Consider the following 15,370-nt stretch of genomic DNA (forward strand, 5'->3'; position numbering starts at 1 on the left):
CTGCCACGCCAAACAGAACTCTGAACCGTGAGCCAGGGCCTGGGTTCCCTTTTCTCCTACAGCCAACAGTTCCTTCCTCGAAATGTGCTTCCTTGGGCTCTGACCACGATGTCTGTCGTTCTTTCCACCTAATCATGAAAGCATGGGTCTTTCTTCCTTACAAACACCGTCCATAACTCTCCTGCTCCACGGAATTCCCCAAGTTAAAACCATCCTGCACAGCTTTCTCTAGATGCCCCCAGAAAGCCCTAGCGGTTACTCCACAGTCTCAAACAGCCCCTCCTAGGAGACGTACTCGTTTCCAATGTTGTTACAGACACACACGTCCTGCACACTAAAGTCCGTTTCCTTTTTATTCTCCTGTAATGCCGAACCCAGTGCTATACACATAACGACCGTGACAAACAGCTGGGTACAGACATGAGCAAAAACAACACCGCTGCTCCTACCCAGACAGGAGAGTGGACTGTGCGTCTTACCGAACGGAGCTTTTTGCACTAGGACTGGGTGATCCGGCCAATACACGGAGCAGACCGAGGCCAGGGGTATCGACAGCCACCACAGGGCGCACGCTGAGGTAAGGCTTCCAACGTCCGGGACAACACAGTTACCCGAACACCTGCCGCCTCTCCCTCTGGCCTCCCTCCAGAGCGCTCTCCTCGGGACGGGACGGGCAGAGTGAGTGTCTAGCAAAGAAAACCAGGCTCCATCACCCCCTCCAGCTTAAGGGCTGTCTCCAAACTCCCGCAACCGCGGTCACCACCTCCCTGCTCGGGCTGGGCCTGGCGGCCCGCTCTCCACGCTCAGGTCCTGGCGAGGCCCTCCCCGCTGCCCAGGCGTCGCTCCTGGCCCCCTCGGCTGTAACTCCGTCCCTCTGCCAACCCCGAGGGGACGCCCCCGCACAGGGACCCGTAGCTGAGGCGCCTGCGAGGTCTGAGGGTTGCTCTGAGGACGTGCGAAGACCCGAAGGGGAGGAGCTCTACGTGTGGGTGTGCGCGCGCGCGCACGTGTGCGTGTGCGTGCGCGCGCGCGCGGCACTGAGAGCCCGCGTGCAGCCGGCGCGAGGCAGAGGCCGACGCGGCCCCAGGCGCCCAGTCTAAGGAGACCCCCCCCCTTTATCTGAAGGAGCTGGAAGCCATGGAGAGCGTTCGGGCTGGGCGATGACACAAAAAGCTTTCCCTTTTTAAAAGGCCCTCAGGCTCAGGTGTGGAAGCCGAAGGGCCCACAAGAAGGCTTTTGGTTGTCTAGACAGGAGGTTAAGACCCGGAAGCGGAGGCGCGTGGGCGGGGGGGGGTGTCTCTGGGAACCCGGGCTCCCGCAGATGGCGGATGGTGGGACGAGTCACCGATGTGGCAGGGAAAACGACTAGAAATAAGCCCAACTGTGAAGGGGCTGCGGCACCCGGGTGGCGATTCCCCATGAACGAGGCGAGGAGTCGGAACTCAACGCATCTCCCGCTCCCTCCACGGCTGCTTTATCTGTATCACACTAACCAGTAGCTGAAACCCCATAGCGGCACCCCTTTCCATCAAAGCAGTGTGGTACTGGCGTAAGGACAGACATGCAGATAGATGGATGGAACAGAATTAAGAGCCAAGACCACTCAGTGGGAAAAGAACAGTCTCTTCAACCAATGACGCTGGGACAGCTGGGTAACCACGTGCAAAAGAATGAAATGGGGGGGGGAATCCCTACCTCACACATAAACAAAAATTATAAACAAAAATTAAGTCAAAACAGATCAATGACCAGTCATATTCACGACCTAAATTTAAGAGCTAAAACCATAAAACTCTTAAGAGAATACAGAGGTAAATCTTCATGACCTTGGATTTGACAGTCGGTTCTTAGATATAACGCCAGAACCACAAGCAACAAAAGAAAAAACATAAATTGGACTTAATACAAATTTAAAACTTTTGTGCATCAAAGACACACACACACACACAAAAAAAGACACAAAAGACACTTTTTATTAAGAAAGTGAAAAGACAATCCATGGAATGGGAGAAAATATCTGTGACTTTTGTAATAAGGGTCTAGTACCCAGAATGTACAGGCAATATCAGAGATACTGGAGGAATTCCAGGTCCTGCTCCAGACCACGGCAGTAAAGCAAACATCACAATGAAGCAGTCACGTGAAGTGTTTGATTTCCTAGGGCATATAAAAGTCATGTTTACACTATACTGTAGTCTATTAAGTGTGCAATAGCATTACGTCTAAAACAATGTACACACCTTAATTAAAAATACTTTATTGCTAAAAAATGCCAACCATCATCTGACAGCACAGGGTTGTCACAAACCTTCAATTTATAAAAACAACAGTATCTGCAAAGTACAACAAAGTGAAGTGCAATAAAACAAGTTATGCCTGCGTTAAGAACTCCAACAACAGAAAGACAAACACCCATTTAAAAAACTGGCAAAGGGGGCTTTCCTGGTGGCACAGTGGTTAAGAATCCGCCTGCCAATGCAGGGTACACAGGTTTGAGCCCTGGTGCGGGAAGATCCCACATGCCGTGGAGCAACTAAGCCTGTGTGCCACAACTACTGAGCCTGCGCTCTAGAGCCGGCGGGCCACAACTACTGAAGCCCGCGCGCCTAGAGCCCATGCTCCGCAACAAGAGAAGCCACTGCAATGAGAAGCCCCTGCACTGCAACGAAGTGTAGCCCCCACTTGCCACAACTAGAGAAAGCCTGTGCGCAGCACCAAAGACCCAGTGCATCCGGGGGAAAAAAAAACCTGGCAAAGAACTTGAACAGACGTTTCTCTGAAGATATACAAATGGCCAATAAGCACATGAAAAGATGCTCAAGATCTTTAGCCATTAGGCAACATGCAAATGAAAACCACGATGGCATAACACTTCACACCCACTAGGGTGGCTATAGTTTAAAAAAAAAGAGAAAAAGGAAAACAAGTGTCAGGGAGGATGTGGAGAAATTGGAAACACAAGTGCACACAGCACTCACCGAAAGCAAACTGCTTGAGGGCAGGGGCCCTGCTGTGTCCCGTGCTGAATCCCCAGCACCTGCGATGGCGCTCAGCACATAGTAGGACCTCAGAACGTACCTGCTGGATGACTATGAGTGAGTGAATCTACTGAAGGGAAGCCTGCAACGTGAAAGAGAATGACCATTCAACCGGCCAGTCGGGGCGACGGACTTTCTGTCCTAGAACCACAGCCCAGTTTGTCCATAACCTCGCGGAGAAGGCCCCAGCGCAGGTCGACACTGCTGTGACTTACTTGAAGCCTCAATTGGCCATACTTTGGCACTATGCCAAGGTTGAGCTGGTCCCTCCAACCCCTGCTGAGATCCCTACAGCTATTCAGAGCTTGAAAAAAATTGTCCGTGGTGCTCAAACCGGTAGCTTCAAACAGCTCACAGTTAAGGAAGCTCTGCTGAATGGTTTGGTGGCCACTGAGGTGTGGACGTGGTTTCATGCCGGAGAGATCACAGGCATGTGTGGCATCATTGGCTATGATGTTTGAAGACCAATCTTTCACATGTGATTATATTTGCTTTATTATTTCGGTATTCTTGGACCATGTATGAGCAGACTGTTTTTTGAATAAAATAAGGCAATGTGTCAAAAAAAAAAAAAGGAAGGAAGGAAGGAAGGAGGGAATGAAGTCAGGGAGGGAGGGAGGAAAGAAAGAAAGGAAGGAAGGAAGGGAGGGAGGGAGGGAGGGAGGGAGGGAGGGAGGGAGAAGGAGAAAGGTCAGATGAAGGGAGGAAGATGACTCTGGGAGAGAGAATGTTCCCTCCCACTACAGAGCCCATCCTCTCCCTCTGACCACACCGTCCTGCTTCCGGTGCGATCCGGAGCAAACCAGAACAGTCCAGAGAGGTTTGCTCTGTGATGCAGGGCTCAGAGTGGATCAAGTGAAATGGGAAAGTACAGACTTCGCACTACTTTCTTTTTTAAACCATGTGTGTTCTGACCCCCGCACCCCCCCCACCCCGGCCGCCGTAAAGATAGATGTCTAAAAAGAAAGACGAAGATGAGAAGCAGACAAGGAGGCTGTCTCCCTGGGGCCTCTCTGGGTCCACTCCTGTGGGGACTGGCGGGGCCTCCTCTGTGTTTCCGGTGGGGTCTTTAGAACGTAGGCGGGTCCTGGACCAAGTGGTAAGCAGGGCCTCCTTCCCACCTCACCACCAAAGCCCCTTCTCACCTGTTTCTTTACCCTATTTTACCCATTTCCTTCTCTTTTGCCAATTTATATGTCTCTTCTTTTAAATTTAATCTTAAATTTGATATTTCATATTAAGAAGAGTGATAGCTAACAAAGTTAAGTTCAGTGCACTCACATTAGAGTTATTTTGGAAGCTACTGCTAGGGTCTAAGGCAGCTCTGTCTAGTAGAACTTTCTGTGAAGTGGGAAATGCTCCCTATCTACTGTCCAGCAGGGAAGCCATTGGCCACGTGTGGCCACTGGGCACTTGAAATGTGGCTAGTGTGACCAAGGAACTGAATTTCTCAATCTAATGTATTTTTCATTAACTTAGACAGCCACGTGTGGCTAAAGGCTAACTAACCTCTTGGATGGCGCAGGTCCAGCACCTCAGAGCCGCCAGGTACCCACTGCGCAAAACCAGCTTTAGGTTGGAGCTAACGCCCCTTTAGAGCCATGCTCAAGTTCATCTTTAAAAAACACTTATGATAAAGGAAAACGCAAAGTCTTCCAACTAACAAAGATTTTCTTCCTCCCACCTTTGGAGAGTTAAATTTCTAGGCCGGTTCTCTCACTCCCCCAGGTGGAGAAGACGAAGATGACACTGTCGCCGGCGTTTGGGAAGCAGCCCTTCCCAGCATCAGCTGTTCTCAAACCTGAGGGAGAAGCACGGCCCGGGGAGTCTCCGCTCCACACGACAGACTGACAGCAAGACGCAAGGCTGTTACCAAAATGCTGGGCCAAACCAGATGGCATCACTCCCTGACCTGGGCAGGTGCCCAACATTCAAGGAAACACTGAAGACTTTCTCGAGTTGCGATCTGTCAGAGGAATTTTCTCTGTGACTTAGGAAAATGTCCCCATGACATGCTGGTGCAGACTCTCCCAGCTCCCCACACGCAGGTGGAAACCTCGCCACCACTGTGGGGCAGGGCTCAAGGCTTGCATTCGCTCGCAGCTGCTTCCACGAACTGGAACACTTTACATGATTTCACGTAAGTCGCTTGAAGGACTCTTTCTAGAATTACACATCACGTAACGGAGCTTTTATTTAAGAGGGACAGGGATGCTGACTGATCTTATCTGCCAGCTTACCTGCTACACACACGCCACATCCAACACGCACTCAGGAACTCCACAATTTAATGGCGATCCTGTGTTTGCTTAGATGCTTTCAGACATCTGACTTCCTCACTCAAAGCTCCAGGTAGCTCTTTACAAGAATGTGCTCCATCTTGTCCCATCTATTCAGCGGCTGCACGTGTGACTGACTCGGGGTGGGGGTGGGGCAAGTTACTCCCAAGTCTCCTGAATGTCCAAGCTCAACAGATGTGACACTTCACAAGTAACAGAAAACAGTGCTTCACGAGTAAGGACAATAGCATACTCTTTATCTTACCAGTGCTTGCACAGGACGAGAGATGCTCAAAACAAACCTTTCTCTCTCTCACACAGGGAAATGAAAGTTGTCCAAGGCACTATACATAATAAATAGTTGGTGCAGCAAATGACTGCTATTCAAACTGAAAATATGGAAAAAATACGCTCCAAGATGGTGAGAAAAACCTTCCTTTAAATTTTAGAAAAAATGAACTTGAGTTGGAGCTAAAAAGATGAAAGGATTCAGATAAGCAAGAAAGAGGATGGGAAAAAGTATTCTACAACAGTTCTCAAAGTGGGGTCCCTTAGGCCCCTTCTGGGATCTACTATTTTTATGATAACACCAAGACACGCTTTGCCTTTATAACCATTGTTACGTTGATTTTTCACAGGCTACCAGAGATGTGGTATCAAAACAGACTGAATGCAGGCGCAGACCTGAGAGGCCAGCTGTCTTTTATTAAGCCAGACATTAAAGAGATTTGCAAAAATATAGAGCAATGCCATTTTTTCCGTGAACTTTTGTAAATAGTTTTCTCATAAAAAGACTCTAGGGCTTCCCTGGTGGTGCAGTGGTTGAGAGTCTGCCTGCCAATGCAGGGGACACGGGTTCTTGCCCCGGTCTGGGAGGATCCCACATGCTGCGGAGCGGCTGGGCCCGTGAGCCACGGCCGCTGGGCCTGTGCGTCCGGAGCCTGTGCTCCACGACGGGAGAGGCCGCAGCAGTGAGAGGCCCGCGTACCAAAAAAAAAAAAAAAAAAAAAAAGACTCTATTTATGTTAACATGTAATGGGGGTGTTATTAGATGAATTAATGCATATTTTAAAAATTTTCAATTTTAGTTTCTAATATGAAAAACACCTGAAAGCTACAGCCCACCTAGATCAGAGCTCTTTGGGACCCTCATGAATTTTGATGTCCCTTTTGTTTCAGCAGCACTGCTCTTCTCACGAACACGTGCCAGGCATGATTTGCAAGCAAATGCACATGCTCTGTGGAGGGATCTTTCTAGAGCAGTGGTTGCAACACGGGGCCATTTTGCCCTCCAGGAGACACTGGGCAACGTCGAGAGGCACTTTTGGTTGTCACCACTGGAGGGGACGGGGAGCTACTGGCATCTAGTGGGGCTGACCAAGGATGCTGGGGAACATGCACAGGACCACAGGGCGGCCCCCCAGGGAACACCTGGCCATAGTGCTGAGGGTGGGCTGCCGCTCAAGGGCAGCGGTGTCACCCGTGGGAGACACTCAGGGCCTACCAAGTGTCCAGCTTGTAGCGCAGGGCAGGAGTGGGCGCCAAAGAGGGGGCGGCTCAGGGAAGCCTCACTCCCCCGAGGACAGTGAGCTCACGGCACCTCCGGACCCCAAGTCCTTCCAGTCAGCAGCGGACTGTCCTCTCTGCAGAGCCATCCTTCCTGAACACCGTGGCTCTAAGCAAAGATGATGCGGACTGATTGGAAGAATGGCAATTAAAAGCAGGGAACTCCCATTTCCTGTAAAATAATTACGTAAGAATTTCAAAAAAGTTTTTTTTTTTTTTGGCTGCGTGGCATGCGGGATTAGTTCCCCGACCAGGGATCGAACCTGTACCCCCCACAGTGGAAGTGCAGAGTGAACCACTGGACCGCCAGGGAAGTCCCACCACAAAAGTTCTTAAAGTACTATTCCTTTGAGTCCTCTCTGCGTTTCACCGGAGTCCAGTTTAGGGTTGTACTGGAAAAAGTCGGGAAGAGAACAATGGAAAAAGCGGCATGGGAGGCCCCCAGTGAGAGCCTGAGCTCAGAATTCAGCCTCCAGACAGAGGCTTTTGGTGTTTGGGGACAGGAGTCGGGGACTCTCTTCTCGGGAGAGGACAGTCACAGCCGCCTCCCCAGAAAACCCACACAGCAACACAACCACTTCCTCGTCCTCCTCCAACTCACTCAGCTTAAAACGCCTGCTACAGAGTCACATGACTGGAGAGTCAAAAAATGTTTCATGGAAAGGTGTCTTTCATAAAAACGTTATTCCCATTAACATGTAACGGGTGTTACTGTTATTACTAGATGAATTAGTAAATATTTCTAAAATTTCAGTTTAAATTTCTAAGACACAACTCCACCACCAACACCGATGAGACCCCAGCAAGACTTGGCTCCCTGTCTCCGGAACCCTGGGGGCAAGGGGCCAGGGGAATGTAAACGGATAGGTCATAAAGAGAAAGCAAAGTTATCACTAAAGGTGGAAGGGGTCAAAATAAGCTAACAAGTTGGAAAGAGGATTGTTCAGCTTTCCTTTCAGCAACAGATATTACGTAAGAGTTGCTGTAGAGACTTTCAAACAAAACTGAGCTGAAGCAGGATAAGTAAGATACACAACTGGAGAACAACACACAACGACCTTTAATGTGCTTACAACGAATCACTTTACAAAAAGCGCGAACACTTTTTAAAACGTAACTTTGGACACAGTACACAAATTAAAATAACGGTATCAAAAACCACGGCTGCATGGTCTGATCCTCTAAAATGGACTTTAGGAATCTCTGAGCAATTTACTAGGATTCTAAGTGTTCATCCAATGAGCCTAGCTATGTTTCTACAGACTTGAGTGTTGCACCGAGAACAGCTGCTCAAAGATGAGTTCCCTCTGTCCATCTCCACAGTTTTCCAAGGTCAAGTTACCTGTGAGCCCATTTGCATCCTCACTCCTTAAAAGTGTGCTATGAAATAAACCAGCAGGATGTACTGGGCGGAAACAGATTCCCAGGACACGTATGGATAAGCAAATCAAACATTAAACATTCTATTGGAAAGAGAAAAAAAGCAAAGAAAGATGTTCCAATACACATCGTTCCAGGAACAGGAGTTTCTACCAAAAGACAAAAGTTGCGCAGCAGCAGTTACGACTCTTAATGGTATTCTGTTACACGGGAAGACATATCCTGCCAGATATCTTGCAGGGAAAACTTTCAAGAGAGGTCACGCCTAATCTATCCCATAAACTTAAAAATGGCCAAACCTGAAACTCACCAAGTCGTTTTAGGGAAGAGGAAACAGGGCCACAGAAGTTAGGCGCCATCGTTTATGGCCATCAGGAGTCAGCATTTTATTCACTAAGCCCCTGGCTGAAGCACTCTATCCTTTACTGCAGGACTTCTTGCTAAAAACCCACGCCATCAGATGTCCCCCTGTTCTAACCACAAAGTGGTCTGCAATGTTAGCCACCTGCTCCTTTGTTTTCCTTGAGGCCAGATTATCACCGGCCAGGACTTCTGTGTAAGGACCTTCCCCACATTTGAAGGGGTGTATTATTTAAGTCAACCACAGGCCAAGTTCTTTAACGTTTTCTCTGTTGGGATTACTTCTCTGCCCCGGATGAGCACCTACTCTGCACCTTTCGGGCTGGGCAGCCCTGGATGTGCTAACTGTCCTAACAGAGGGGTGTCCACAGGGTAACCTGAACCAACGCTGACTGTGAAGGTGACGTGACATCAGAAAGGTTTGAAAAGCAGCGTGGGAACTGCAGACCTATGTGAACGGTTCAGGTTAAAATATTCGAGTTCAGAGTAGTATCAGCAGACAGGAGAGGAAGCGAGTGTGTGTAATGGTCTAATTCACCTGCGTGAGTCCATCACACTTGGTAAGGGGGTGGGACTAGAAATGAAGAACAGAGAGGAACACTGAGGTGAGAGAGACAATGGAAAAGCAATGGTCAACTCCAAGTTCAGAGGAACGGAAGTGCCTCAATTTGTGCGCCTGCAAAATATACACAGTGATCTGCCAACTGTCCTGTTAATATGCCATGTTGCCTCTGGGATCCTTAGGAGGAAGTAGTGAAGGGCCCAAATTTCAGTATTTTTCAGTGGTAATTTCAAGCTCTGTAGCTCCAGCTCTTAGACAGTAGCGCTAGAAAAGATACAAAAAGACAAGTGGGGCATCACACTCAAGACACTGCAGGCCACACCTCAAGAATCTTAAGCAACTGACCATCTAAGAACCCAATCCACCTTAAACACACATTTTACTTATCATTGGCTTTGGCATCTTTGAGTTACTGAGAGGTTTTCTTCAGATTCAAACTTAACATTTTCCCATCCTTACAGCCAGGTTCTTTCCACTAAAACAGGAATAAATGAAACACACACGCTGATTTTTGTGTGTGTGACACGAACAGTGAGAGACAGGCATGTGAGCAAGAAAGGTTTGGGGGAGCACTAGGAAGTCTAAGCAGTTTTAATGCAAGGTCAATAAACCACAAAAGGGGAAAGAAAAGGCATACACCCTTGCGCAGCAACTAAATTTCATTTAAATCAATTTAGTCAAAAGAGTGACAGGGAAGTAATCAAGTCAAATGCAAGAACGCCACAGTAAACCTTGACTGCCTGCTATAAAGAAAGGGCAGGGAAAGACTGGTACAAAATATTGATCATTAAGGAACCTTTCGGATTTCTGTTTTTTGCTTTGGGGAGGGCAACAGATTTGCTGGAATAAACCACCTCCTGAAGAGGAGGGAAGCTTAGAATGTACCAAATGATAAGGAAAAGATAACCTGGGGCTTAAAAAAAAAAAAGAAAAAAAGGCTACTGCAGATAATGGTCTTATCTGCCAGACAGAACTGAACTCTACTCTAATTTGGCTTATAGGAAAGGGTCTGACACTTGTAAATTACTGTCATCTGTGATAAGACGAAGGACTTCAACAATCCAGCTCTGGAGAACTATGACACCAAATTAAGCAGCTTCTCTGCTACCAGTGATTCAAAAGGGCCTATTAGCTCTGCCTGGGTCCATGCAGCTCCTAGACCCGTAGCCCAAGGTCCTCCAGTTCAACAACTAGTCACAAGGAAGAAAAGGCAAAGCCAAGTGCTGGCTCTGCAAATGCTATCAAAGCCCAATCCCACCAAGTAGACACAATCCTCATGGAGCATCCCAGCTGTTTCCTCAATGAGCCCAAAGGCAAGAAGCAAAAGTGGTCAGAATTGGCCACTACAAAGAAAAAAAATGTGAAAGATGATAGAAGATTGCACAAAAATAGCAAAACTAGATGAGCCAAAATATACCAACATTGTTGGGGAAAGAGGCTAAGGGGAACAGACATCAACAGAGAAAAGCACAGGGCACGAGCAGCAGAGACTGCATCCAGGAAAGCAAGGGTGACAGGAGAAAGAGGCTGAGCTGCTGAGAGACAGACCCGGCCCCTTGTAAAGGAAGAGGGAGGATGGGAAAACTAATAGGAACTTGAACAACTCCAGTATGAGAGAGCCCCTGAAACCCGTCTCCACAGGAGGGCTGCTAGATTTGAGATTTGGGGGGTGGGGGATGAACTTAAAAATACTAGCAGCACAGATACGCACAACTTTCATTAAAACATTTATATTTCCCCAAAGGCGAATAATACAAACCCAAATAACTAAAATGGAGGATTATGAAAGACACTAGAAAAAAATCTCATACAGGGAAACATTTTAGAAGACCCTAGGTTTTCTCACCCTCATTTTTTCTACCCTAAGTTAAAAGGTGTTCATGAAAAAATGTAAAGTGAATATTTAAGAATAGTTACCTCTGATTCTATTATGTCTTGTCCTTCTTTTGAACTTTTTCCACTTTTCCCTGCTTTTGGCGATTCCTGGGAAACATAAAGCAGAATCAATTAAGCTTCTCAATTTTTAGACTGCTAAACATCAGATAAACCAAAATGCAGTTTTACAAATAGTTATACAATTTAACAATGACTTTTGATAGTTTTAATCAATACCATCAAGAAATTCTACATCGTATGGTTTAGAGATACAATATTGTGATGTGACACCCACCCACCCAAATTCAGATTCTCCTCGTTTTCTTCGTCTGCATTATGTGGCACTGACAACTTTAAGCAGAAACAGGTAAACCCACATTTATACAGCGCTCTCAGCATCTTGAAAGATCCACACCACATCCCTTTTTTTCCTTCCCACCCTAAACCCTGCGAGCGAGGATCTCTGGGGTGATTCTGAAACGCTACAGAGCTCCACCTGAAGCAAAAACATACCCCCCCCCCGCAAATGCAAACGCAGCACACTCACATGCATCGCCGCCGCCGCCACCCAGGATAATAATAGTATTTCAGAGCCCCAGAGCGTCCCTCCGGAAGGCAGACGATTCTTCCTAAGCCTTAAGCGGAGTCCGTTCGCTGCCCATCTCCCCGGCCGGGGGTCCCTGATAGGCGCCTGCACCCTCACCCCTGGAGCCCCTGCCCAGGCGTCTGCGAGGCTGGGTCAACCACCTGCGCGGCCCCACCTGCCCCCTCACGCCCACCGCGCGCGCTGCCCCGAGGCGGGCACCCACGCCGCCCCCCACCTTGGCCGCCACCAGGGCCATCAGGACCCCCGTCCCGGCCTGGGCTCCGCGGCCCCGGAGCGACCCGCCGCCCCCGGCCCCCACCCCGGGAGGGGGCAGAGAGCGCCCCCGCTCTCGCAGCACCCCTGAGCCCCGCCGGGCCCCGCTCCCGGGCAGTTCCCCGCCGCCCTCCGCGCGGTTCCTTGCCCTCCCCGCCCGGCCAGTCCAGCGGCGCGGTACCTGACTCACTTTCTCCTTCTTGTTTTTATTCGGCATGGCTGGTACGGACCACCGCCGCCGCTCCCGCCACCTGCCCCCCGCAGCAGCAGCTCCCCCGCCCCGGCCGTCGCGCCTCCCCGGCCGCCGCCGCCGCCGCCGCCCGGGGACTGAATCGTTCGCTTGCTCACGGTTCTCCTTTCCCAGGCTCGCGGCGGCGGCGGCGGCGGCGGCGGCGGCGGCGGCGGCGGCGGCGGCGGCGGCGGCGGCGGCGGCGGCGGCGGCGGCGGCGGCGGCGGCGGCGGCGGCGGCGTCTCTCCGCCCCTCCCCCGGCCCAGCCCGGCCCGGCCCGGCCCTCCTCTCCCCCTCCCCCTTCGCTCCCCCAGCCCTCTGCCGCGCCCCGCCCCTAGTCCGCGGTCCCGCCCCTGCACCGCCCGCACCGCCCCCGCGCCGGCCCCGCCCCACCGCCCTCCAGACGCCCCGCCATTGGCCGAGGCACCCTCACGTGCCCTAACGCTCTCCTGTATCCCCGCCCCTGCGCGGCCTCGATGTACCCCGCCGCGCTCCGGCTGGAGTCGGTCTCAGGTGGAGCGGCGGGGGCGGTGGCGGCTGGGTGAGCCGAGCCGAGTTGGGGGAGGGAACCTGGAGCTGCAAACTGAGGCGACTGACCGGGGACCGCTGTGGAGGTTCGGGAGGGAGAGAGCAGGGGGCAAGTGAGGCGTGGAACAGGCACGTTTGAAACGGATGGCTACAACTTCTGCAGCCGGCGGGGTGCGAACGCCGACCTCTGGCCTCGTACCCTCGCCGCCGCGGCGCTTGCCGAGCTCGAAAGTGCCCGGTAGCGGCTGAAGAGGCCAGTCAGCCACGCGAGCGGCGATTTCACCGGCTCCCGCTAGGCCCTACCTACTGAGGCTGCCCCGCCTACTCCTCCGTCGGCCCCGCCCCCGATGTCCGGCCCGGCCCGCCCTCCGAGGCCCGCTTCCTCCTTGTTGGCCCCGCCCCGCAGATCAGGCTCCAGCTTCGCCAATGGGATTTTATTTTCTTCTTTATTTTGGTTTGATCATAAACCATGTGAGGAAACCTCTGCATCATGACCAGGAGTCACGTGATTTCCTTCGCCTCGCTCATAGCTCTGGGGAGATGAGTTTTCCAAGGAAAGAAGGCTAACTGTTGGATACACTACTTCCACAGTCTGTCTAGTGCAGAAATACATTAGGTGTTAAGGCTCCCAACAGTGAGCGGATTTCACATGCGGGAAGCATTGGTGTCTCACCTGTGATGATTAGGTGCTGAGTCTTACTGGGCACTTAGAAACCACTGTGTTCTCTTAGGCCCCAGTTTTCACTCCTGAAAGGCGCCAGGCAAAGCAGTTTGATTATTCTGTGTGGCTCTGCCATGGGAAAGCTAAAAGAAGAAAAAAAAAGATCTAAAGTGAGTAGTGTCGTGTGAGGTCCTGAAAGTGAGTTGTGCCTGCAGGTGTCTGAATGTGTGCTTTTAGAAGAATATCCTCAGGTAAACTGCACAGGCTCAAACAGCTGTTTGTGCAGAAGAAACGGTTTTTGATTAGTCTTTTAAGTGGGTTAATAGTTTCTCCAAAACAAATAGTGAAAAATAGTGGGGGGCGGGGGGGGTAGAGCAATGCCTCTAGTTAGTAACATTTCATTTTTTTTTTTTTTTTTTTGCGGTACGCGGGCCCCTCACTGCTGTGGCCTCTCCCGTTGCGGAGCACAGGCTCCGGACGCGCAGGCCCAGCGGCCATGGCTCACGGGCCCAGCCGCTCTGCGGCATGTGGGATCTTCCCGGACCGGGGCACGAACCCGCGTCCCCTGCATCGGCAGGCGGACTCTCAACCACTGCACCACCAGGGAAGCCCAACATTTCATTTTAAAAATAAAATATATGCTGACAATTTAATAAACCCAGTATAAGTCTGTATCAAAAAGGGTAGTTCTGAAACTATTAGTTTATGACCATGGAGCTCTAAGGGGGCTCAGGGGCTTCCCTGAGACAAGTTTATGCCACCAATATCCATTCATTCAACAAACATTTGTTGGATGCCCACTATGTGCAAAGCCCAGTGCAAGGGATTCTGTGGGGAGACAAGGCACGACCCTTGTCCTCAAGCACTCCACGTCCTTGGGGTGGAAACAAGAAAGTCAGCAATCGCGAGGCGTGACGTGCGACATGACAAGTCTACAAGGTCTGGAGTGAGAGTGGTCTGGCTCATAAGCGTGAAAGAGCACAGGAGTATTCTGTTATGGCCGGAGTTGAGAGTGAAGGAGCGAAGACTTCCGATTAAGACTAGTACTCCTTGGCGAGAAATTGGACTTTGTTTTTGACTCTGGTTCGGGGTCACTGAAGGATACTAAGCTGGGGAGTGACTTGCGCATTGTGCTTTAGAAGACACTGTGGCAGGAATGTTGGGGGAGGGGAACAACCAGGATCTAATTATGGTCCAGATGCCTGCCAACGAGGCATCTCTGTGGCAATAACAGGAGGAAGGATCAGAAATACACTGGAGGCCGACTTGCTCAGGTGGGAGAGCCAGAATCAAAGATAAAAGGCTGATGCTCGAGTTTGTAGTTTGGGCAACATCGTGACGAGGAAGGGCCACGAGTGGAAAGCAGGCTTTTGAGGGAATGTGATTTCAGTTTGGGGACATGTTGAGTTTGAGTTGCATCTGCGACATGCCCGCAGGGGTGTCTTAGTTGGCAAATGGAGATGCAGATCTGACACTCAGAGTGTCCGTGCATGTCAGGGTACGTATTTATCAGGTCGGTTTGGGTTTGAGGGAAAGTATAGGACAAGATACCAGAAAAGCTGCCAGTTACCACCCAATGACCTTGACGCCGTAGCTACCAGAGAAATTGGAATCGACACCATCACCTGGCACATGTGTTCCTTAATGGCCACTGAACTGGTTTTCGTTTGTCCACATTAGAGAGGGCCATCCCATAGCCAGTGTTAGCCAACAGTTAGTTATAGCATGTTCACGGGGGACCCGGGGTACCGTGCAGTGTCCTGGCTGCTGTGGCGTTTACAGGAACGCTAAAGGCAGATGCAGCTCCTGCTCTCAAAAGAAGGGATTCGAAATGGGCCGTCAGAGGCCATAGAGATGCTGTGCACACGTTCCTACTCCGTCAGAGGGCCATAGAGATGCCGTGCACACGTTCCTACTCAACGTCTGTGCATGTGTGTGGTGAGTGTGTGCACGTGTGCCTGAAGGTTGCCTCTCCTGAGATGCCCCACCTTCCGCGTTCATAAAGACACTGCCCATACTCCACAGAAGCCCTT

General features: G+C 50.6%; 2 protein-coding genes across 9 annotated transcripts in view; one reads left to right on the top strand and one right to left on the bottom strand.

Annotated features, from left to right (window-relative positions):
- The window catches only part of PPP2R5C (protein phosphatase 2 regulatory subunit B'gamma), a 132,391-nt gene extending 120,150 nt beyond the window's left edge, over window positions 1–12,241 (bottom strand). For 3 of the 8 annotated variants that reach the window (XM_060158877.1, XM_060159254.1, XM_060159152.1), the window contains exons 1-2: window positions 12,101–12,119; window positions 11,103–11,168 (exon numbers count right to left, since the gene is read on the bottom strand). Coding sequence is in view for 2 of the 8 variants with exons in the window: in XM_060158971.1 (XP_060014954.1) it covers window positions 11,103–11,168; window positions 12,110–12,136 (93 nt within the window). In the remaining 6 variants the exon portion in view is untranslated. Of the gene's footprint in view, window positions 1–2,978; window positions 3,121–11,102; window positions 11,169–11,607; window positions 11,696–12,100 lie in introns of those variants that run through there. The other 5 variants (XM_060159351.1, XM_060159495.1, XM_060158971.1 and 2 more) reach the window with 4 other exon arrangements.
- LOC132503827 (ATP synthase subunit g, mitochondrial-like) lies at window positions 3,113–3,559 on the top strand (the record flags this gene model as incomplete). Its single annotated transcript, XM_060124352.1, has 1 exon — window positions 3,113–3,559. A coding segment is annotated over one exon (387 nt), but the record flags the coding sequence as incomplete, so codon positions are not given.
- Window positions 12,242–15,370: the final 3,129 nt, after the last annotated feature.

The sequence above is a fragment of the Lagenorhynchus albirostris genome, chromosome 1, assembly GCF_949774975.1.
Source record: "Lagenorhynchus albirostris chromosome 1, mLagAlb1.1, whole genome shotgun sequence".
NCBI classification, from domain to species: domain Eukaryota; kingdom Metazoa; phylum Chordata; class Mammalia; order Artiodactyla; family Delphinidae; genus Lagenorhynchus; species Lagenorhynchus albirostris.